A 23,354-nucleotide genomic window follows, 5' to 3' on the forward strand; every position below is an offset into this window, starting at 1 on the left:
ATTTGCAATCCGGGGCAGGCTAAACCCTTAATTAGTAACAGCAGGTGTGGAAGTGCTTAAAGCCAATCATTGTACATTTTAGTGAGTTGTTGTTTATGTCACTCTTATCACCAGGAGAGCAGTGTAGACAATCAGCAGCAGCAGTATCTAAACAAGCCCAAAGCCGTCCTGGGATTTTCCAGTTTCCTCATGAGGCAGGGGATCAGGCAGCTTTAGCTGGAGAAACTGAGCAAGATGCTCTTCTCACACAAAGCTGGGTAGAGGAGCTTGACACTCTCCAGAGATGGGGAAACCACAATTAATCAGATATTTAATTTTATTTAGAATCCCATTCTGGTCAGCTTTGCCTAATCCTGCACCATAAAACAGTACTTTCATTAGAAGGTTAGTGGGTCCTTCTACTCTACCTTGAAATGATTAAAAAGTGCTTAAATGGTTTAGGGACGTGGTAAATGAAGTCTATTTCTGAAGGAAGCTGTCAGGACAGAGGGATGAGCCGACGGAAGCAAGGCCTAGGGAGAATCAGGACAGGCCCGACTCCCAGGCCTGCTTGGTCCAGGAAGTCGGAACCATTCAAGAAGCCAAGGAAGCTGGCTGAAGTTTTCCCGACTAGTCAAGGCCTGGCTTTCCTCGCCTTTCATTTTTAAACTAAGATCGTGTGGCCAAAACCATGAGGCCAATGGGAAGTTCAACAGAAGAGGCGTTGGATGCCCGGGGAGTGGGGGGCGGATGTGGGGCGCAGGGTATGCCGTAGCCCACCGCTTGGCCTTGCACACGAGCGGCCTGGAGTTCTGCTGGTCAACCGGGGATGCCAGGCCAGTTCACATGACAAGAAAAACCGCCGCCAACAAAAAGCCCGTCAACTTGGGCAGGGCCGGAATGCAATCCGCGTAGACCTTCCTGCCGTCAGACCCAGCCATCCTAATTCATCCTGTGCTCTCAGGATTCTGTTCGTAAGAACCCAACGGACCACACACTCGGCCCCGAGTATTGAACTAAAACACAAGGCGTGGATGGAGCTCCCCATCCACGGCGGATGGGCTTTTTCCTCCGCCGTCTTCCTCAACCTCCTTTCCGCAGCAGGTTGCACCTCTCTCTCCTCCGAGCCCTGAGGCAGCCTCACTCCCCCCCCCCCCCGGGGAGGGAAGGCGGCCTGGGGCGTCACGCAGGATCCCCCCCCACTCCCCACCCCCCACGCAGGGCCGACCCGGGCCCTCACGTGGGCCTTCCCCACTTGCTCCCTCAACGAGGGCGGCCTGGGTTGGGCCCTAAGGGCGGCCAGCGTGGTTATAAACGCAGCTGCCTCCTCTTACTCCCCGCTCTGCCTTGGCCTTACCTGGCCTGGGTTCCCTCCCGGCTCCTGGCTGCTAATTGAGGCGGCCATGGCCTCTGCGGTGCACGTGCCTAGCCCCGGGCGGCTTTCCAGCAGGAGGAGCTCCGCACGTGATGCTTCCCGCCGCAGCTGTGGTGCGCACGCGCGCTGCAACCCTTCAAGTGCCCGCCCCCCTTCCGCCCCAGGCGCATGCGCTGTGGCACACCCTTCCATTTCCCCACACACACACCCCCTTCGCCTGGGAGAGCCACCCCGCCGACGCCACGCGGGACTTCCGGCCAGGCCTCTAAGACGCGCTCTTGGGAGTCCAGCCTTGACACCCGGTCCACCGTGCCTGTCCTCCCCCTGGAGGGGTCCGAGTCCTTCGTGCTCCCCCTCTGACTGCCCTCCTTCCCACCTGCTTAAGAATAATTTTTAAAAGAAAACCCGGGAACCAATGGTGGCTCACGCCCGTGATCCTCGGGAAGCTGAGACAGAGGATTAGGGTTCGAAGCCAGCCCGGCAGGAAAGTCCCAGCGAAGCGCAAACACCTGCAAGGGGAGATGGGGCTCAAATGGTATAGCGCCAGCCTTGGGCACCAAGGAAAAAGCTCCGGGACAGAGCCCAGGACCAGAGTTCAAGCCCCAGACACAGTACAAAAAAATAATATTTTAAAGACCTTTTTTCCTCCTTTCAGTTTATCTTATTAAATTTATTTATTAGGTTTATTTTTTATGCATGTACTGAGGCCTGCTCAAGCTGACACTCTATCACTTAAGCCACAGCTCCACTCTCTGGACAATCTTCCAGTTAAAATTATGTTATGGGTTAACAAAGTTTCTTTTATATAGTCATATATACATATATACTTACATTTTTATATTACATACTTATGTACATACGCATATATATTTATGTGCATCAGTACAAATATTTGTATGTATATATACATGTATGGATACAGAAGGCATTGTAGTATAGTGTTCTGGTGCTTTTCTAAATGGCTAGGAATTATATTCCAATTAAGAGACAATGTAGGAAGACTTGATTTGGTCCTGTGGTTTAGTGGCCTCACTTCCTCTACTGAGCACTCATGCAATAAGCAAGTCTTCTGGTAGCTACTCCTCTTTTGTTCACCCTTTTTCTTGAGTTCTATTGAACAGCAACTACAGAGTTACTTAAGACCCTAACTCAAAATGCCAAGAGATTTTTGAAAAAGTATCTTTTTCCTTAAAAGGAAATAGTGTAACAACTATTTGCATTGTGTTAGCTATTACAGGTTGAGTAGCTCTAATTGGAAATGCTTGAATGTTTCAGATTTCATTTCCTGATCTAGGGATATTTACACATATGTAATGAAATATCTTGGGGGAAAGATTAAAAGTGAAATTCATTTTCATCAGTTCTTTATATGCATAGCCTAAAGGAAATTTTATACAAAAATTTTAATAATTTTGTGCAACTCCTCACATTCAGTCAATCAGGTATGCAATATCACATCCGTACTCAGTTTAATATTTTAGAGTATTTTGGATTTTCTTAAAGCCAGATGCTAGTGGCTCACATCTGTACTACTCCCTATTCAAGAGGCTGAGAATCTGAGGATGGTAGTTCAAAGCCTGTGGAACTTGTAGCTCCAACTAGCTAGCAAAAGGGGGGAAGTACAGGTGCGGCTCATATGATAGTGTTATGAGCAAAAAAGGCAAATGAGAGCACAAGGCCTTGTGTTCAAGCTCCAGTACTAGCACACACATAATAATAAAATAATAATAACTTCTAATACAATGTGAAGGTCATCCCTCCTATGTTAAGAAAACATACAATAAATTTCTTCAGTATCTAGAACATGAGAGCACAGCTTCTAAAGATTCTATTAATGTTTTCATTCTTAATATTCAGAAAAATTAGAAACAGAAAGACAGAAAGCACTAACTTTATAAATGAATACATATTTACTATAAAAACAATGTCCCTCTTTGAAGGGGATTTTGCTTCCCCAAGGGACATTTACCTATGTCTACAGTCAGATTTTATTCTTGCAAAATGGTAGGAGCTGTGAACTGGCTTCCAGCAGTTGGAACTCAGAGAGGCTGCTAATGTCATTTAGTTGTCCCAAATAGCACTAGTGTATAAATTGAGAAACCCTACCATAAAGCTCACAAAATATAACGCGTTTAGAATATGAACCACTTAATCTCTGTTAGTTTCCATTTTCTTGAATTAAATTGATATTAGAGGCAAACTTCCAGAACAGTCTCTGTGATTCCTGAAACTATCAATATGCTACTGTACTTTTGATGGAAAACTGATCATACTTTGAGACTATAAAATATATTTCTGCACAGTGAATTATATTAGAAGAAATAAAAGTAACAATTCAATCTGTCTTAGAAAATACATTTATGTGCAGTCATGTTATATGTTGTCCTCCCACACTAAATTATGACTATATGCCTTTTGTAATATGCACATGCTCTGAATGGGTTTCTAAACAATATTGGATATATAGATGATTCATACTCTAGTAGTTTTGGAGTTTCAAACTCAAATTTTGCAATCCAAAGGAAGTTTTTCATCTGGCTATTTCACGGTAAATTTTATAGATGCCACTCCCAATGTGATTGCTTCATGGCACATTCTCAAAATTGTAGGAGAGAGAACCTCAGTGGATTCCAGGGAAATCCATGTTTTCTTGGATTTTCATTTGATTTCCTTGTTCATGGCTGATGCTCTGCCACCTGAGAAACATCTCTAGCCCAGCTTTTTTTGTGCTCATCCTGGAGCTTGAATTCAGGGCCTGGGCAATGTCACTGAGCTTTTTTGCTCAAGGCTGTACTACTTAAGCCACAACTCTACTACCACTTTTTTCTCCCCCACCCCTCCTTAATCGGAGATTTAAAAAAATCTCACATACTTTCTTGCCTGGCTTGAATTCAAATCACAGTCCTCAAATCTCAGCCTCTTGAGTAGTTAGGATTATAGGCATGAACCACTGGCACCAGCCAGTCCAGCTTTTGGTGTTGAATCAGCGATGAAGTCTCTCAGATTTTTCTGGGGTGGTTTCTTTGAAATATGGCTCATTTGAACCATCATGGTCCTCTAGATCTGTCTTCTGAGTAGCTAGGATTACAAGCACAAACCATAGAAGCCTGGAAAGATATATTTTTGGAACCATAGTGTCGATTGAACAAAATACCTGAAGCCAGAGACATGCTGAGCTGCTTTTAACCTGCCATCAAACCTCTGTGGACTTATTTCACTGATTTGGAAAGTACTCAGATTCTTCCTCTGGTCCTCAGCCACTAATTCACCTGTTACCCTTCTTTGGTTCTCAATTCAGCCTAAAATTTTTCCTGCCCCATTTTCCCTGCATCAAAGGGGCTAGAAACTCTCATGCTTTCTTCCCATCATGTAACTCTCCTAACCTGAAAGTACAGTTCCAACAGCTGCATTGTCTGAGGTTTAACATATTAACCTCTGAATGTTCTCATTTGTTCTGACTTTGGATTCTTCCTTATTGTATACTGATTGACACTTTTCTTTTGTGCTCAGTCTGGGGAAAGTATTTTCAAAGCATTCTTAAGTCCATACAGGATTCTTGGAATCCTGAATATTTGTGTCCAGCTGAAATTAATATGTATTTATACCTATTGGCATACCACCCACTGTACTTATCAGTTTAAAAACTAAATCTATATTCCACATATAAGGGAAAACATGTATCTTTTGTCTCTCATTTCAATTTTTTCCTGATCTTTCCATTTCTTTACAAATGGTACAAGATCATTTTTCTAATGGATGAATAAAATTCCATTGTGTATACATACCGCATTTTCTTGTTTCATATGACAAGGGGCATCTGGGCTGATTCTATACTTTGGCTCTGGTGAATAGTGCTGCAATAAACATGGTTGTGCTGATGGTTTTACTGTATCCTCGTCTATAATCTTTTGGGTAAATGCCCAGGAGTGTAATTACAGTGGAAGACCCTCCACACTGCTTTGCAGAGTTGTTGAACAAGTTTACATTCCCACTAACAGTGTATTAGAGTTCCCTTTTGGTCACATCCTCAACAACAACTGTTATCATTTGTTTTCTTAATAATGGCCATGCTAACGGGGGTGAGGTGAACACAAATGTGTATAAATGTATTAACTGAAATATGGTATATTCAAGGGAGAACTCCAATAGTATAATTTCTTAGAAAGGCAAAATCAAAGTTCAGCAAAATAAAACACCAGGAAGCAGGTTTTCTTATAGCAGTTTAAGGACTATAGAACGTCCTCTCATACCTTTGCCCAACAATATTTCTTGCTTGGAACAGCACATTAAGGCGCAGATTGTTTTGCTTGACTTCATTTCCTAGTACCTAGAAGTTGGTAATGGATATATATTTTCCCAGCAATTTAGGAAATATTGCCCTCTGGCAGTGGAAAATCTATTGATTTAGACCAACGAATAATCCAATAGACCAACTTCTAAGGATTCCCTACACTAGGTTACAGTATGACATGAATTTTCTTACAATCCACCATATGAATTCACTTTAAGAAATGACTTATCCCTACCAAACCTTCCCTATTTTAACCACAGCTCTTCATAGGGAATGTGGACCTAAATTGAAGTGACAGTACAACTATGGTCTGTGTCACACAGGGTCCAGATGGCAGGATAGTCCCGACTAGACGAAGCAAAGTAGCTTCCTGGAGCCTCCAGTGATGTCACTCATTTTCCCATAGCAGTAATGACAGGTGGCTTAAGGCAGAAGGAATTTCCACAACCAAACAACTCCAACAATCTTAGGAAGAAGGGAGATAGAAAAATTTTAAAAAATGGACATTCACTTCTTTACTTGTGAAGAATTAGATGGATACTAACATGACTAAAACGAAATCTGAAACTCTTTCCATTTGTATGGGAAATTTCATACATACCCAAGAATGCATACAGATGTGTAAAATAATGTATAATAGTGTGGATATTTTTCATCACTCAGCCTAACAGTCACCAGTCATAAATTGAAATCATTGTGCATCTCTTTCATTCCCATTCTCCTTTTACTCCCGAACTATAATGACTATTTTTGTGTGTGCCCATAACAGGGCTTGAACTCAGGACCTAAACACTGTCCCTTGGCATTTTTATTTAAGGTTGGCACTCCACTACTTGAGCCACAGCTCCACTTATCTTTGTGCTGGTTAATTAAACACAAGATTCTTTCATTCTTCACTGGGCTGACTTCGCGCAGGTCTCACCTCCTGAGTAGCTAGGTTTATAGATATGAGCCACCAGCTCCTTGTTCAATATTTATCGTTTACTGCTTAGTGTTACTTCTACTAGTGAAATGAGAATGGATTGCTCTGATAAAAGTTTTGTGCCACTCTCTGAAGCCAGAGAGTCAGTACTTCCCTCCCTCCTTCCTTCCTTCCTTCCTTCCTTCCTTCCTTTCTTTCTTTCTTTCTTTCTTTCTTTCTTTCTTTCTTTCTTTCTTTTCTATCTTTCTTTCTTTTTTGCTTTCTTCCTTCTTCCTTTTCCAGACCTTGAGATTGAACTTTGGGCCTGGGCACTGTCCCTGTGCTTCTTTTGCTCAAGGACAGTACTCTACCATATGAACCACTTCTGGCTTTTTTGGGCAGTTTATTGAAGATAAGAGTCTCACATGGTTTTATGCCCAGGTATATTTCAAACCACAATCCTCAAATCTCCTGAGTAGCTAGAATTACAGGCATGAACCACCAGCACATGGCTGAAGTTATTTTTTTAAATCGCATACAGAGTCCAATAAACTAAAATTAGATATCTTTGCAGAATATTAAAACAGGTAGCATTAACTTACCAGATCTGTCATGGGAAGAGGTGATAAACATAGGATGTTAAAATATTAGAGGCTCCCATTTGTTATAGCAGATCCTGTCCTAGGATGTAGGTAAAGATGTTGGGAAAAAAGAAAATAAAAATAATCTGTGGTGGATTTTATTTATTACCGTCGATAAGGCAGAAGAGTAAAAACAATTTTAAGAACTGGCCAACACATTTTCAAAGAGAATGGAGAAAGAATGATGGGGGAAAAAAATCTAGAAATTTGGGTATGTCAGAGTATGAAAGATTTAGAAAAGTTGCATTTTGAGCAACAAAAGACTGCTAAAAGCCAAACTTAGGGTATCTCTTTAGATAGTGAAAAGCTGAAGAAGGAAACCATGCTCTGAAATTATTATCCTTATACACAGAATTAGCTTTTTGGTGGAATTATTACCACAATTTAGATGAAAAATACTTTTAAAAGAACTGTTCATTCCTTTTGGAGCACCCAGATTTGAACAGAAAGTGAATCCTGTAAGCTGTGCATCCACAAAGGGTAGCATAAGCTCTCACACCCACCTAAATAAAGATGAGCAAGATCACTTTTAAAAAAAGAAGAAAAATAAAAAGAAGATCCCATGGAGTGAAGCCAGAGCTTAAGAGAAAAATGAGCTAAAACATTCCTGCCAAAAGAAACAACCTAGTATCATCATTCTCTAAGCTTGTCCACTGTGGTCCCATAAACATATTAGGATTAGTACTGTGCAGTCTTTCTTTCTGAGATTAGGGTATTCTTGTAAGCCTGCCCTACTTAGACACTATAGAACTGTACATTCCACCCTGAGGCTTACAATAATCAATTCCTGAAAAACAGTAAAAGAGATAAGTCAGCTTGTTATGAAAGACACATTGTGTACAACTATGCAAGTTGTAAGACAATGGAGTGGTATAATTCCTGCACTGACTGAAAACTAAAAATTAAAATCTAGCATGTTGTCTTCAATTTCAAAGGAATTCCTGTTTTCCCTCTCCTTCCATTCCTGGAATCATTTGGAATCTACTCTTAGTAGAGTTGGCTACTAAACTATATAACAAACTGTTCATTAATCATTCAAAACTAATGATAGTTATCAGTTTCTTCAGGCAAAAGTTGGAAAATCATTTCCAGCAGATCATCAAACAACATTAAAAGTTAAGTTTTTCAAGTAGAAAAGATCCTTTCAGATGGAGATCTGGATAAACACACAGAAATAAAGAATGCAATAAATGACAAATATGTCAGTAAATATAAAATTGGATGGGCAAGATAAATTATTAATTAGGTTAGGGGTTTCAGAGTTCATTATAAAGGTAACATCAGTGGTTAGAGTTGAGTTTAGAAACACCTTATTATGTTTTGCATTTCACTTTTTGGAGCTTGAATTTAAGAGTTCTTGTTTACTTGCTGGCTCACAGCTAGGACTCCACTACTTTGAGACACACCTCCAGTCTGACATTTTTTTCATATATATTTATTGTAATTAATAGAAGGGTTACATTATATTCACCAGATAAAAGGTGCATTACTTCACATACATTGATACCTTTCTCATGTCTTGGTCCCCATTTCCCTCCCCACACCTCCCGCCCCTCATCTTGTTTTCCCCCCTTCCCTGTCTGATTTCAAATAACCAAATAAGCACATATACAATATATCAGTTAACAAGGTAAAATGCTGTAACAATATGAGATAACCAACGGACAGCAAAAGAAATGAGAGATAACATAGTACATTAAGGACAACAATCACTCATTATATGGCTTTTGTTTCTATATCCTGGAGGTCCTTTCATTAGCGTCATACTATATGGACTTATGTATCTAGGTTTTGCTCTATTCTGACATTTTTTGGTGAGGTAACTGGTGATATAATTCCGAGAACTTTCTGCTCAAGTTAACTTCAAACGATGATCCTCAGATCTTAGCCTTCTAAGTAAGTGGGGTAAAAAGTGTAAGATGAATAGTTTATTTGTTCTCAGGTATTAGCCTTTGGAAGATTGTCTTGCTTATTAGAATTGTTTATCTGAGGGTTTTGGTCCCTTGGCAGGTTAACAATTTGATCAATAGTGGGGGAACTGGGTCAAGTGGAATTCAGTTCCAGACAGGTAAGGACTAAATGTCTATCTTTTGTACTTATTCTACTTCTAGTAGATCTAGAAACCAATGGTTAAACCCATGGTGAGTTCGTCCCATGTAACCAAACCTTAATAATACTCCCAGACATTCAGGCCTGGATGAGCTTTCTTACTGGCAAGTTAAAATGACTTATTATCACACATCTTGGTCAGGAAGAGTTCGCATTGTCCAAGATCCTTAGAGAGCCAACTGGAAACCAGGTATTTAGAGCTTCCTGAATTCTGCCCTATATGTCTTTCCCAAATTGTTTTACTCTCTTTCTCTCTCTAAATAGACCATAGCCTAAAATTTATAGATCAGATTAATAATTGTTCACTTATTTTAAAAAGTATCCTACTGCCAAGAATATCTCACAATTATACAATACCTTTTTATTTTCAAGATATCTTTTCATACCTCAATCATGTTTAGTGATTTTAATATCAGTTTTTAGTGTTCTGCTTTTTCTTCTTTGTAAAAACACTTTTGGTGGTGCTGAAGATTGAACTCATGACTTTGCAGATGTTCTACCAGTCAAATCTCAATATGTGTTTTATAAATATCTGAAGATTAAAAAAAAGTCGAAGAAAAATATTGGATGTAATTATTTCTTTACTATTATTCTGGTTAGTGCAGTGCCTGAAAAAGTTCTTTGTTAGAATGTTCTGCCCAGAAGTCTCTTCTTCATTCAATCATAGTGCTAGTGAGGATGTGTTCTGACTTTTAATATTATGTTTTCTGAGAAAGTCAAATAACATTTCATTAAGAGGGATTTATATAGCTCAATCACTTAATTTATGAAAAGGTATACATGACCTAGAAAATATGGTGGAATGTTAATATATGCTTAGCATTTTAACATAGTTTTATTGATGTGTAGGTTACAAATAAAGCAATTGATCCATTTAAAATGTACAATTCAATAAGTTTTTAATATACACATAGAGTTGTACAATGGTCACTGTAATCAATTTCAAAACATTTTCAACATTCTCACAAGGAATTTTTTCTCCATTAACATCATTTTCTATCACAAACCTTCCCAGCTCAGCTTTAGGCAAACAATAATACATTTTTTTTCCTACATGGATTTGCCTAAACTGGGACAGTCCATACAAATGGAATTATATAATATGCAGTCTTGTGATTACATTCCTTCACTTGGGAAAGCTATTTAAAAATTTTCAAATATATTCACTATTACTTTGCTGGTATTTTAATGAATTCTGAACATTATAATTTAGTCACAAAATACTGACATGATATAATTTGTATGTCACAACAAAAGCCATATAATTTTGCTCCAATTATTATAATAATTACATTTTAATTTTTTAGCAGTAGTGGGGCTTAAACTCAGGGCCACACTTGCTAGGTTAGTATTTACAACTTGAGCCATGTTTCCAACCTTGCTTTTCAATGGCTTTTCTTTTTAATCTAGGAGGCTTTTCTGCCTTGGCTGGCCTCAAATCACAGCCCTCCAAATCTCAGACTCCTAAGTAGCTAGGATTCTAAGTGTGAGCCACCAGTATTCTGCTAACAATTGAGTTTTCTTATAAAATCTCACATAACAGATTAACCTTCCTAACTTAGAACTGAATAATGTCTTTTCTCGGTTTGTTAGAAGGTCTAACACTAAAACTTTCCTTAGTTGGGAATTCTTGCAAAACTTCCCCTCTTATTTTTATCTTTTAGTTTGTGTATATTGATTTCATACCTCAGTTGTTTAGTGAACGCTAACTAGCATTATTTTCAGAGGGAAATGGATAACAAAAAAGGACCCAAATATATCCAATAATAATTCCTCAGTAGGTAAATCTCCCCAACTCTATAAATGAAGAAACTAAGTCAGTAAAAACTGAGACAGTAAAAAGTGGTTTGGTTTAGAAACTAGATGTGGTATGACTGGTATTAGAACACTGAGAGTGTGTGTTTCAGTTCTCATCAATATCTATCATGGCTTAACAGACTTTACCTGACATCTGAAGGGTAAGTCAAAATAGCTGGCACAGATTTGACACTTGAATGTGATAGGAATCCTTATGATAAGATATTCAGCTAATCTACTACCCTAATCATTAAGAACTGAATATTCCTCAATCTAATCTCCACAATAGCCTAGTTCTGTGTGAAAATAAGTTGATTGTTTTTGTTGATAACTGTAATTGTTAGTAATACTTCAGTTATCCTTTTGCATAAACATTAAAATCTATTATTTTTGTAATGATATGGGTCACAATACCTTATATCTTTAGTCAGGTTAAGGACAAAGGAAAAAATTATATTTCAAGAAAACCTTTAATATTCATATCCACCAATGTTTTTGATCATTTCTTTTTTTGATGAAAAATAACATAGTACATTAATGACAACAATCACTCATTATATAGCTTTTGTTTCTATATTCTGGAGGTCCTTTTATTTAGCGTTATTCTATATGGCCTTATGTATCTAGGTTTTGTTCTATTGTAAATCTCTGCTATGAGAGCTCAAGGTTTCTACTGATTATGACAAATGGGGGAAACCATTGAGCTATGTTCCTTTGAGCCTGGCTTATTTCACTTAATATGATTTTTTTTCTAACTCTTTCCATTTCGAAAAAGGAAAATTTTCCAAGTCGTTCTAATGCAGAATATATTGCAGGAAGTTATTTAACATATCAATATACTATGTTTAAAGTCACATAAAGACTTATTTGGAACTGGGATCTGGTGTATCACACCTGTTATTCTAGCTATTCAAGATGCTGAAATCAGCCCAGCACTGGTAGCTCACACCTGTAATCCTAGCTACTCAGGAGGCTGAGATTGACAATCACAGTTGAAAGTCAACCTGAGCGAAAAAGTCTATGAGATTCTTACCTTCAATTAACCACCAGAAAGCCAAAAGTTGCCACTGTGGCTTGAAGTGGTAGAGCACTAGCCTTGAGCTGAAGCGCTTAGGGACAGAGCCTAGGCACAGAGTTCAAGCCCCTCAACCAAGAAAAAAAGTGATGCTGAGATCTGAGGATCATGATTCAAAGCCAGCCTTGAAAGGAAAGTCCATGAGACTCTTATTTCCAATTAATCATCAAAAGCTAGAATTAGAGCTGTGTCTACTCAAGTGGTAGACTTCTAGCCTTGAGCAAAAGAACTTCAGGGACAGCACCCAGGCCCTGAGTTCAAGCTCCGGGACTGGTGGTAACACACACACACACACACACACACACACACACACACACACACACAGACACACACAGACACACAGAATTATTTAACCATATGGACTTTTTGCAACCTTTTTTAAGACAGAGGTAAATAAATTCATGATATTAATCACTGGTAACATCAGACAATTTGGATATAGTGCCAGCTATGAGTGAAAACACTATTAGTTGAAATTGTACTTATTTCTGGGTGACTTCTGTATTTCTAAACCCAATAATTTCACCTATGAAAATGAGTAAAGAAGCATATGTATATTCAAGATATAGTTCACAGTTATAAAAATATTATAAACATGAGTAGCCAAATAGAAAACAAACATTAATGTTACTATCAGAGAAAATCATAATTACATCATCCTTCAGATTAAAGGTGTTTTAAAACCACAAACACTTCTATTAGACACTTTAGAATTAGTAAAGAATAGGCGTTTTCTTTTTTGCCAGTCCTCAGGGCCTAGATACTGTCCTTGGGCTTTCCTCAAGGATAGTGTACTACCACTTGAGCCACAGCACCACTTCCAGCTTTTTCTGTCCATGTGGTACCAAGGAATTGAACCCAGGGCTTTGTGCATGCTAGGCAAGTACTCTGCCACTAGGCCAAACTCCCAGCCTGTAGGTCTTCGTAAGAGACAAAGAAAGAAGAGCTAAAGAGTTGATAGCTCTTATCTATTTCATTCCCTGAAAAATGAATTGAACATTGGCTTCAGAAGTTGAATACTATAAATGACAAAAGAAAAGATGGAAGAAATAGAAATCTACCCAGAACTGGAATCATGGGTGGAGTTTTGGAAGATGGTTTGATCTTGTAATCTTTTTGACTGGTCCTTTCTTGACAGTCACTGTCTTCTGATTAACTGGATTGTATCTTCCCCTGGAATAAAGCATTAATCATGATTTTCAGTCACTACTGTACATAGTAAGCACATTATATGTCACAACAGAAGAACTGTATATTGCACCGAGCTTGTCAAGATTGTAGTCTGTCACATGAAAATCTTCAGGTGTATACTTTCAGCTTGCAGTAGAATCTTAGATCATCACCTATGCGTACTCATCGTCACCACAGCTGTAGAGCTGACCAATTCAAGGGTAGGTGATCCTAAGGCCAGAAAGCTACCCATCAAGAGCCCACATGTGGAAAGCTTTCTCTACAGACATGAGATGGAGCGTTTGAATACATGTCCTGGGAATTTAAAGCTAGGAAAATAGAGAGCAAGGCCATGAATGGAACACAAAAAGAAAACTAATAAAAATTGATCAATTCCTCTCCTTAGGTTTCCCTGAAATCTTTTCTTTATTGACCTAATGTATCTTCTTAATCTTCTGTATATTCTTACTTGAGATAGTGGGAGACTAATTTCTTTTTCTGTAATACGATTTTAAAATATATTTTGATTAGTGGCTTGGAATGTAGCTTAGTGGTAGGTAGAGTGCTTCCCTAGCATGCATGAAGCCCTAGGTTCGATTCCTCAGTACCACATAAATAGAAAGAGCCAGAAGTAGCATTGTGGCTCATGCGGTAGCCTCAAGCAAAAGGAGCTCAGGGACAGAGCCCAGGCCCTGAGTTCCAGCCCCAAGACTAGAAAAAAACAACAACAACAAAAAAAGACATTTGGGACCAGGAGTTTGGCCTAGTGGTAGAGTGCTTGCCTAGCATGCATGAAGACCTGGGTTCGATTCCTCAATGCCACATACATAGAAAAAAAAGAAGAAGCCAGAAGTGGTGCTGAGGCTCAAGTGGTAGAGCACTAGCCTTGAGAAAGTCCAAGGACAGTGCTCAGGCCCTGAGCTCATGCCAGGACTGGCAAAATATATTTTTGATTAGAGATATATGTTACCGAAAACGATCAAGTAAGAAATTATTATTTTCCTTCTAATCAAGAAGTAAATTCTGTCCTCCATAAAACAAATGAGAAGTTAACATTTTTTTTTAACTCTGGAAACCAAGAAATTTCTTGCAGTATTCCTGCAGGATAGATCCATAGAAAGATAGATACATACATAGTGTGTTTGTATGTGTGATGGAAAAGTGGCCAGTACACTGAGCTGTGTATAATTTAATTTGCCGTAGAGTAGCCATGAAAGTCAACTCTTTTCCTCTCCTAATTTTTATTTTCCTTTTTCTTTTTGCCAGTTCTGGGGCTTGAACTCAAAGCATGAGCACTGACTTTGAGCTTTCTCAAGACTAGCTCTCTACCACTGGAGACACAGCACCACTTCCAGCTTTTACTGTGTATGTAGTACTGAGGAATCAAACACCCAGGGCTTCATGCATGCTACGCAAGCACTCTACCATTAGGCTACACTCCCAGCCCCTCTCCTAATTTTTCTAGCACTGAGAAAAAAGTGGGAAAAATTTTTTTTCACATTAGGTCACTTTCAAACTAGATCAAGTAAGGACAGCTTTGTTAGTGTAAGATAAACAAACATTTTAATGAAAATTCAAGTCTCTGAATGAGGCTTGAAAGATTTCAACCCTTCTTTACCTATTATGTTACCAAAATGAAAACATAAGGAGCTAATGATTATTTTAATAAACATGCTGAATTTGAAAAATAAAGTAACTCAATGAAAAATTCAGTGAAAGAGCTTAACAACAGGTTAGGACAGAAGAATCAATGAAGTTGAAAATACATGAATGAAAATTATTCAGTTTGAGTCACAGACAACAAAGACCAAGGAGAAAGAGCGAAAGAGAACTTCAGAGACCCATGAAATATGATTGTGTGCACTAATGTGTGTATAATGAGTGTCACAGAATGGGAGAGAAAAGGGTAGAAAAGTATCTTTGAAAAATAGTTGTTGAAAATTTCCCAAACTTGGTGAGTCTGAGAATGGCTACTTTTATTGTCACATTAAATAATAACTGGTAGAGCCAAAACTTGACTTGTCTACTCCAAAGCCAGTGAGATTTTTTTTATTTACAACTTCAGTTCTCACTACCTTTAAAATACTGAACTGAATTCAGTATTACTTCATTATGTTGACTTAGGGACTTTCACAGGGTATATAAGTAGATGGATTATTTTTCCTCTTTCAATGTAATTTAAAAACATCATATAAATACACAGATTATTTTAGAAAATAATAAAAAGATAAATGCAAGCCATCTATTATCCCTTATACTATTTTGTATTACAATTTTTACTTATTTATGTAGGTATTTTTCCATGTCAGATATGTATTCTTTGATAATCTAATTATAATCTATAATATCTCTGCATTGTATTGACTTATTGCCCTAATGTTGGATAGGTTGATTGTGTTTTCTCTACTCTAGAAGGCTTTTATAAATTTTTTAATCAAGAGGAGGTTTTTCTAAACAATCTGACTCTTAATGAATTCTAAAATTAATTTCCCACAAGTCATTTTATTCCAGGGAACCAAGGACTGCTTTGTTATTTTCTTACTGTAATCATTCTATAAAATTTTCATAGGCAAAAAGGTGAGGCTTCACACAAAGGGGGAAAAAACTAAATTTAACATTTTGCTACTTTTAACAATCCCTTCTGGAAAGATATGGAACAACCCAGATGTCCCTCAGTTGATGAGTGGATCAATAAGATGTGGTATTTATACACAATGGAATTCTATGCTGCTGTCAGAAAGAACGATATTCCCCCATTTGTAAGGAAATGGAAAGACTTAGAAAAAATCATATTAAGTGAAGTAAGCCAGACTCAAAGGAACATAGGTTCAATGGTTTCCTTCATTTGTTATAATCATTAGAAACCTTGGGCTCTCCTAGCAGAGATTTATAATAGAACAAAACCGAGATACATAAGGCCATATAGTATGACGCTAAATGAAAGAACATCCAGGATATAGAAACAAAAGCCATATAATGAATGATTGCTGTCCTTAATGTACTATGTTATCTCTCATCTCTTTTGCTCTCCTTTGGCTATCTCATATTGTTACAGTATTTTACCTTGATATCTGATATATTGTATATATGCGTATTAGGTTATTTGAAATCGGATAGGGAAGGGGTGAAAACAAGATGAGGGGCGGGGGTGGTAGGAGGGAGATGGGGACCAAGACATGAGAAAAGGTATCAATGTTTGTGAAGTAATGCACCTTCTATCTGGTGAATATAATGTAACGCTTCTATTAATTACAATAAAAATATATGAAAAATAAATAAAATAATCAGGTCTCATCTTGAAAAAAAAATAATAAAAGAATCCCTGTTGGGATAATCAGCCTTGAGCTCCTTGCTTTCAAGAAATGTAGTTTTCTGTTAAATATGTGCTTTGGTCAGTCAATCAAATTACATGTTAGCTGTTGTAGAATTTTTTTTTACTCTTTCTCAACCTAATTTTAGAATATATTTCCCCTGTTTATCTTAACTCGTCTGTTTTTTTTTCAAATCAATATGTGTAAGGATTGCTGGAAAATCTTTCAATGGCAGTGTGATCATGAGCTCATGTGACAGAAATCTAATGGGTGCTATTCAGCCAAACACTATCCCACGTTATATGAAATAGAATTTCATGTCTAAGTGGGTATTTCCTAAACATTGGGTATTTATTGTGAACATCAGGAAATCTTTCTAAGTGAGTATTTTAACATTGTCACTGCTAGAATTTGGTCTATTAAAGTCTTTGTCTCCAGAGTAGTGCTATTGCATGAAATCTTTCAGAGGCATGGCTGGGGGTAGGAAGTGCTTAGATCACAGACTTCCTTGAAGGAGACAGGATTCCAGTCTGTTCTTTGCTTTTGTTCCCTAGCTTTTGATGGACACAGTTTTTCTCTGCCATGTGCTGCTACTATCATTAAGGGCTATCTGGCAGGCCCAAAACAATGAAGTCAACAGATCAGAGACAGGAACCTCCAAAAATAGGAGGTAAAGTAAGCCTTCTCTCTTTATAAGTGGATTATCACAAGTATTTCATTACAGATGAAAGTTGATGAGCATGAGTATATATAAACCTATCAACCAAAGCAAACATTAAAAGCCACTGCCAAGTTTTAAAACATTGTTTAAAGTGTGATATATAGAAAGAGTATAAAATGTAAACTTAATACTCCATGAATTACAATAAGATAAAGAATAACTGCTCCCAAGATCAAGTATCCGAGTAGTGGCATCATAAAGAAAAATGTGCCATATCCTTCCATTATTAGCCCCTTTTGTTTCCCCATATATTCTGCTTTCTAACACCACAGCTTAGCTTTGCCTATCATTTGAACTTTATGAAAATGGAATTATATGCTTAAATATTGTTTTTTAACCTCTGACATCAAAGGCTATGGTAATTTTCCAAGTGTGATATATGCTATATATAGTTATAAATGCTATATATGTGCTATAGCTATATATGCCATATATAGTTATATAGTATATATAGTTATACAAGCTGTAGCTATTACATAAACGTGTATGTATGTATGTATGTATGTATGTATGTATGTACCAACACACATACAATAAATAGACATAAAAAGATCCATTCTTCTAGTGACCAATATTTAATTGTTTTCAGCTTTGGCCATTACAAATAAAACTGATACAAACATTCTTGTCTAGGACTTGTGGCATAAATATATGCAATAATCTGTTTGGGGTAGAGCTAGTGGAACTGTGGTCAGGTGTATGATCAGTTAAATGTAAAAATTCATGCTGAGCACTACTCCAAAGTGTAATTTTGTACTCTAATCCGCAGTGAGAGACCCCCTTACCCTGCACGACTGGGGCAACACTTGGAATCATCAGTCTTAAGATTTGTAGTTAGGCCTATCACCAATGTCTCACATCTGTAAATCCTAGTTACCCAGGAGGCTGAGATCTGAGGATCATGGTTCAAAGCCAGCCTGGGCAGAAAAGTTCATAAGACTGCATTTCCAACTCATCAGCAAATAGCTGAGTTGCTAGTGTGGCTCAAGGGCCACGAGTGCAAAAGCTGAGCGAGAAATTTAGACAGAGGAGCTACTCCTGATTAGGTGCTAAGCATTTAATGAGCTTTCAGAGTAGCTCACACATATTACCACCGCTCATTGCTAAACTAATTAAGGATAGTCTGTGGTGTCCTATTCAGCGATTTCATTGGAGCTTGCATCCTGTTTCCTCAGGTCTCTTCCCATGATCTTTTTCCTTGCTAATTTTGCTTTTGTGTCCTTTCTCTTACAGAGAATCACTGACCATAGAGGGATCTTGGGGAATCCCTGACACCTTGGTCTAATTGTTTTTCAAAGACATCCTCTGTCAAGATGTGCTTTAAGATTTAAACCATGGGCCAGGAGTTTGGCCTACTGGTTAAAGTGCTTGCCAAGCATGCATGAAGACCCGGGTTCGATTCCTCGGTACCACATACATAGAAAAAAGCTGGAAGTGGTGCTGAGGCTCAAGTGGTAGAGCTCTAGCCTTGAGAAAGTCCAAGGACAGTGCTCAGGCCCTGAGCTCAAGCCCAGGACTGGCAAAAATAAAAAAAAAAAAAGATTTAAACCATGCTGTATTTCCAATTTAAAAAATGTATCAATATAATCATAATTTGAATTATTTTTGACTATTCAGGAAAACTTTTTGATCCATCCAGCTATACAAAGGCAAAATATTGCTACATCATTAATTTTCACCAAAGAAAATTGTTCTATTGCATGTCCCTTGAGTGCTTCTTGCGTTGACCTGTATTTGAAAAGAGCTGATTTATAACTAATGTATCTTGTTTCAACTTTCTAATTTTTTAATATATATTTCCATATAAGAATTATTAAGGTACCAAATCAGATACAGCAACAACAGTGGATAGATCTTAAGGGAGAGAAAAAAGAAAAAGAGAGAAAAAGCAAAAAAAATAAAATTAAAAAAGGAGTAAAGAAATAACTTCACAAAGTACATTAAAAACAACAACCAATTTGGTACCTGGTGTATTGTATATGCATTTATTTGTTTATTTGAATCAGGTAAGGAAAGGAGAAAAATAATTTGATGAGACAAAGAACAGAGGGCAAACCAGTGTAACCCTGATATTCACAGGACAGTAAGTTGGAAATGAACTCTACAACTTGAGAGGGGGGTGGGGAGGGGGAAAGTGAGAGACAAACATGGCAAGGGGTGACCACGTTCAAGAAGTAATGTACTCACTACCTTAAGAATGTAAATGTACCTATACATCACTCTGATAAAATAATTTTTTAAAAAATAATGACTGAGTCAGTAATACCTTTTACTTAGTACAGAACCATGGAAATTGTGTGTAGATAAAACTTTCGAGCCAATAAAATGATTTTTTTCATAAATTGGTTTTATTCATACAGGAAACAATCAACTGTACTGTTCCTTACATATATTTCATGTCTACTGGCATAAATGTATTTCCTAACTGAAAAGTTTAAGGCTGACACTGTAATTATATTTTTACATTTAAATTTTAATTTACTGGTATTGTTTAAACTCCTCTGGATTACTGCATTGTTTTAATTCCTAAAAAAGTAACCCTGTTTAGGGGCCGGGAGTTTGGCCTAGTGGTAGAGTGCTTGCCTAGCATGCACGAAGACCCGGGTTCAATTCCTCGGTACCACATACATAGAAAAATGCTGGAAGTGGTGCTGAGGCTCAAGTGGTAGAGCTCTAGACTTGAGAAAGTCCAAGGACAGGGTTCATGCCCTGAGCTCAAGCCCAGGACTGGCAAAAATAAAAAAAAAAGTAACCCTGTTTGAAGACTCAAAATGTATAGTGATTGGAGATAAGTTTCTTTAGGTCCCCTTACCATCTGCTACTTTATATTGTTGCTAAAAAAATCTCAAAGTTCAACTTTCAAAATATAACAGATACCTGTTTTGTTAGTACTGTTCACAAAGAAAATTAATTAGAAGAAAAGATACAGCTATACTTACATTTTTACTAGATTATCTTTCATTCTAGGCAGTTGATCCATCTGTTGCCTTCTAAAAATTTGATGAGAGCCAGAAACCTGCAATACAAAACAAAACAAAACAGAATGGATCATATATTTCATTTCATGATGGACTTTGAAGATAAAAGAAACAGCCACATATCTTGTTAAATTTTCTATAACCAGGTACCTTTGTAAGAATCATAGTCCTTTTTCAGTTTTATAAATCATCTAGATTCTGGAATTCCCATTACCTTGGCTCCATAGTTCATATGACTTTTTAAAAAAATATGCAATTATGTATGACAATTAAGTTATCCATATGAATGAATGAATGAATGAATGTTTTGCTTACAGACATTAAGCATATATAAAATGTGCATATATGCTGCAATTAAAGTAGATAAGACAACAGAAACAATAGGTATGGTGTAGCAGAAATAAGAAGAGAAGACAATATTTTCATTGTAAAATTCAAGTATGAAAAAAATGGACATATTTTTGGATAGTATGATATAAGCTGCAATTCAGGAACAACTGAGGCCAATCAACTTAGAAACAGCAACTAACGCCACAAGTGATAAGAACACTCATAAAAGGCAACATGAGGACATAAAAGACTCTATCACCTACCCCATGGCAGCTTTTAAGAAAGGCTAGAAGGCAACGGGAGCGGTGGCTCATGCCGGTGATCCTAGATTCTCCGGAGGCTGAGATCTGAGGATCAAGGTTCAAAGCCAGCCTGGGCACAAAAGGATCTGAGACTCTCCAATTAACCTCTAGAAAAATGGGAAGTGGGGCTTGGCTCAAGGATACTGCAGTAGTCTTGAGCTGAAGAGCTCAGGGACAGTGCCCAGTCCGAGTTCAAGCCCCATGACCCACAAAAAAAAGGAAAAAAAAAAGGCGTAATAAATTTAAGGCCCTGTAACAGTTGTTTAAGACCCTAGTACTACTTCCCCTCCCGCTGCCAAAATAAAGAAGAAGCCAAAGATGTAACTGATGGGGTCAGAAGAGAGATGAAAGGAAGTTGAGCAGTGAAAGGTGAAAGACAAAGACAGTGAATATAACCATTCTTTCATCAAATGTAGCTGGGAAAAAGAAATTTGAGATAGTAATTTTATGAGGACAGTGAAGTAAAATAGTTTGTGCATTTTGGCGGAAGAACTGAGTGTGTTACAAGAAAAGGATAAACCAAGGTGAAAAAGAGATATTAAAAATAAAGAGCAATTGAAAGTCTAAAAAAGAAGAATGAAATCCTTTTGAAGATAAGAGAAACACAAGAATAATGCATAAAGATGGGGGCAAATTTGAAGAAATGGAGAAAAACTGGATTTAATATCTGATAGATGATTTGTTCCTTCTTATCAAAGATTTCAAATGATTTTCTAAGAATGACAGGTTTGACTGTGTTGTAGCAAAAACTGCAATTTCTTCATCCCTCTTTCATTCAGGGGTTAGGGTACATCAACTAGCTGTTACCACTACAATAAGGGCTAGTGTACAAAGACAGAAAGGTTATCATTCAATTTGGGGAGATAACAAAATCAGTAGAACACGATAATAAGGGGCCCTGGTTAAGTTGGCACACATGCTTCATAAGCACTGATTACATACAACTAGGGGCTCCACCTGCAACAAGAGCCAGTTACAAACCATAGAAAGGACATCTTACATAGAAGGAACAGCAAGGGTGCAAGCACAACGAACAGAAGAAAGCAGCATGACATATGTTGAAACTGCACATCGCATTTTGTCCTAATGCGGTGCAGCATATTAGCAAGGATAAGGCTATGGAGACAGGCATAGCTACACTGAGGAGGCCCTGCTATACCTGATCTCACACAGCAGCTTCTCTGTGATCTTTTGGACATGCAAATCAGGTTTTTCACTGTTGTTTTTGCTTTGCTCACAGGAAACAATACCATGGTTCCCTGGGGTGCCAGAGAAGGCAAGTGATTTTAAAGGAACCAATAGTACTTTGATAGCTGTGTTCTTGAGAATGCACCTCAAATTGGCTAACTTATGTGCCGAAATGCATAGTAATAAAATAGAGTTGCTGAACAGGCAATATAAAGGCTTGAGTATTCTAGAACCTAGATAGTTTCACCAGTGATGACTAATACACTTAATATTCTAATTCATGAACAATGGAAAAACAATGGCTTGATAAGCTATAACCTGTTTGATAAGCTCTTTGATAAGCTATAACCTCAGAATACATACTTGTTCTAAAACAAAAACTGCAGGGTGTTAAAGAACTTCAGGAAAGGAAAACTAGGAAGAGTATATGATACTTGAACAATTTCAGCAACTCGACTGACAAAGCAAATGTGGTAGCATATGCCTTTAACCCCAGATACTTAAGGAGGCTGAAGGACAAAGATTGAACCAAGAGTCTGAGTAACACATACCCTCATCTCGTGAATTAAATGATAAACAAATGCATAAATAAAATGTAAAACTATTTTAAAAGAATCTAGAAATACCTGATAAAACAGAATCATCTCAGGTCTCTTCTCTCTAAAGGAAAAGCATTACATTCAGAGTTCTCTTAGATCCATTTCTAAATGGATCTAACATTCCAGGCTTATGGCAACAGAAGCTAAAACTTAACTTTATTAGCTATTGGAACAAGTAATCAGTCTCTCTGATTTTTCATTAATTCAATATGTCTGTTTTCTTAATAAACTCTATTATATATACATTGTGCAGATGAAATGAATGAAGACATGAGGAAACTCCATTTACATACACTATTGTGTATGTAAAGTGAGACAAAGCCCAGAGACAGCAGCAGAAGTATAATCAACAGATTCAGCAAATAGCTCAAGTTATCTACTCCAGAATCAATTATTTATACATTCAGCATGGAGAACTGCCAAGCATCCATTAACCTTTCTTGTCACTATATGATCCTCACGGTGGCCAGAACCATCTTTAACTATAAAGACTACCAATTCATTCTAGAGAGAAAACGTTATTAACATGTAAACTGAGAACTGGATTAACATCTTCCCAGGAAGCTGTTAAAATAAGATTTGAGTGT

General features: G+C 37.6%; 2 protein-coding genes across 4 annotated transcripts in view; both read right to left on the minus strand.

Moving 5' to 3' along the window:
- The window catches only part of Sohlh2 (spermatogenesis and oogenesis specific basic helix-loop-helix 2), a 60,746-nt gene extending 47,487 nt beyond the window's left edge, over positions 1-13,259 (minus strand). The window contains exon 1 of one of the 2 annotated variants that reach the window (XM_090342265.1): positions 13,230-13,259. Coding sequence is in view for 1 of the 2 variants with exons in the window: in XM_090342264.1 (XP_090198390.1) it covers positions 1,337-1,384 (48 nt within the window). In the remaining variant the exon portion in view is untranslated. Of the gene's footprint in view, positions 1-1,336; positions 1,452-13,229 lie in introns of those variants that run through there. The other variant, XM_090342264.1, reaches the window with a different exon arrangement.
- The window catches only part of Ccdc169 (coiled-coil domain containing 169), a 50,347-nt gene continuing 32,740 nt past the window's right edge, over positions 5,748-23,354 (minus strand). The window contains exons 7-10 of one of the 2 annotated variants that reach the window (XM_090342267.1): positions 20,310-20,386; positions 13,230-13,341; positions 7,149-7,227; positions 5,748-6,110 (exon numbers count right to left, since the gene is read on the minus strand). In XM_090342267.1, coding sequence (XP_090198393.1) covers positions 13,242-13,341; positions 20,310-20,386 — 177 coding nt within the window. In that variant the 3' untranslated portion in view covers positions 5,748-6,110; positions 7,149-7,227; positions 13,230-13,241. The remainder of the gene's footprint in view (positions 6,111-7,148; positions 7,228-13,229; positions 13,342-20,309; positions 20,387-23,354) is intronic. The other variant, XM_090342266.1, reaches the window with a different exon arrangement.

This window comes from Megascapheus bottae, chromosome 11 (genome assembly GCF_031878675.1).
Source record: "Megascapheus bottae isolate mThoBot1 chromosome 11, mThoBot2.hap1, whole genome shotgun sequence".
In the NCBI taxonomy this organism is placed as follows: Eukaryota; Metazoa; Chordata; class Mammalia; order Rodentia; family Geomyidae; genus Megascapheus; species Megascapheus bottae.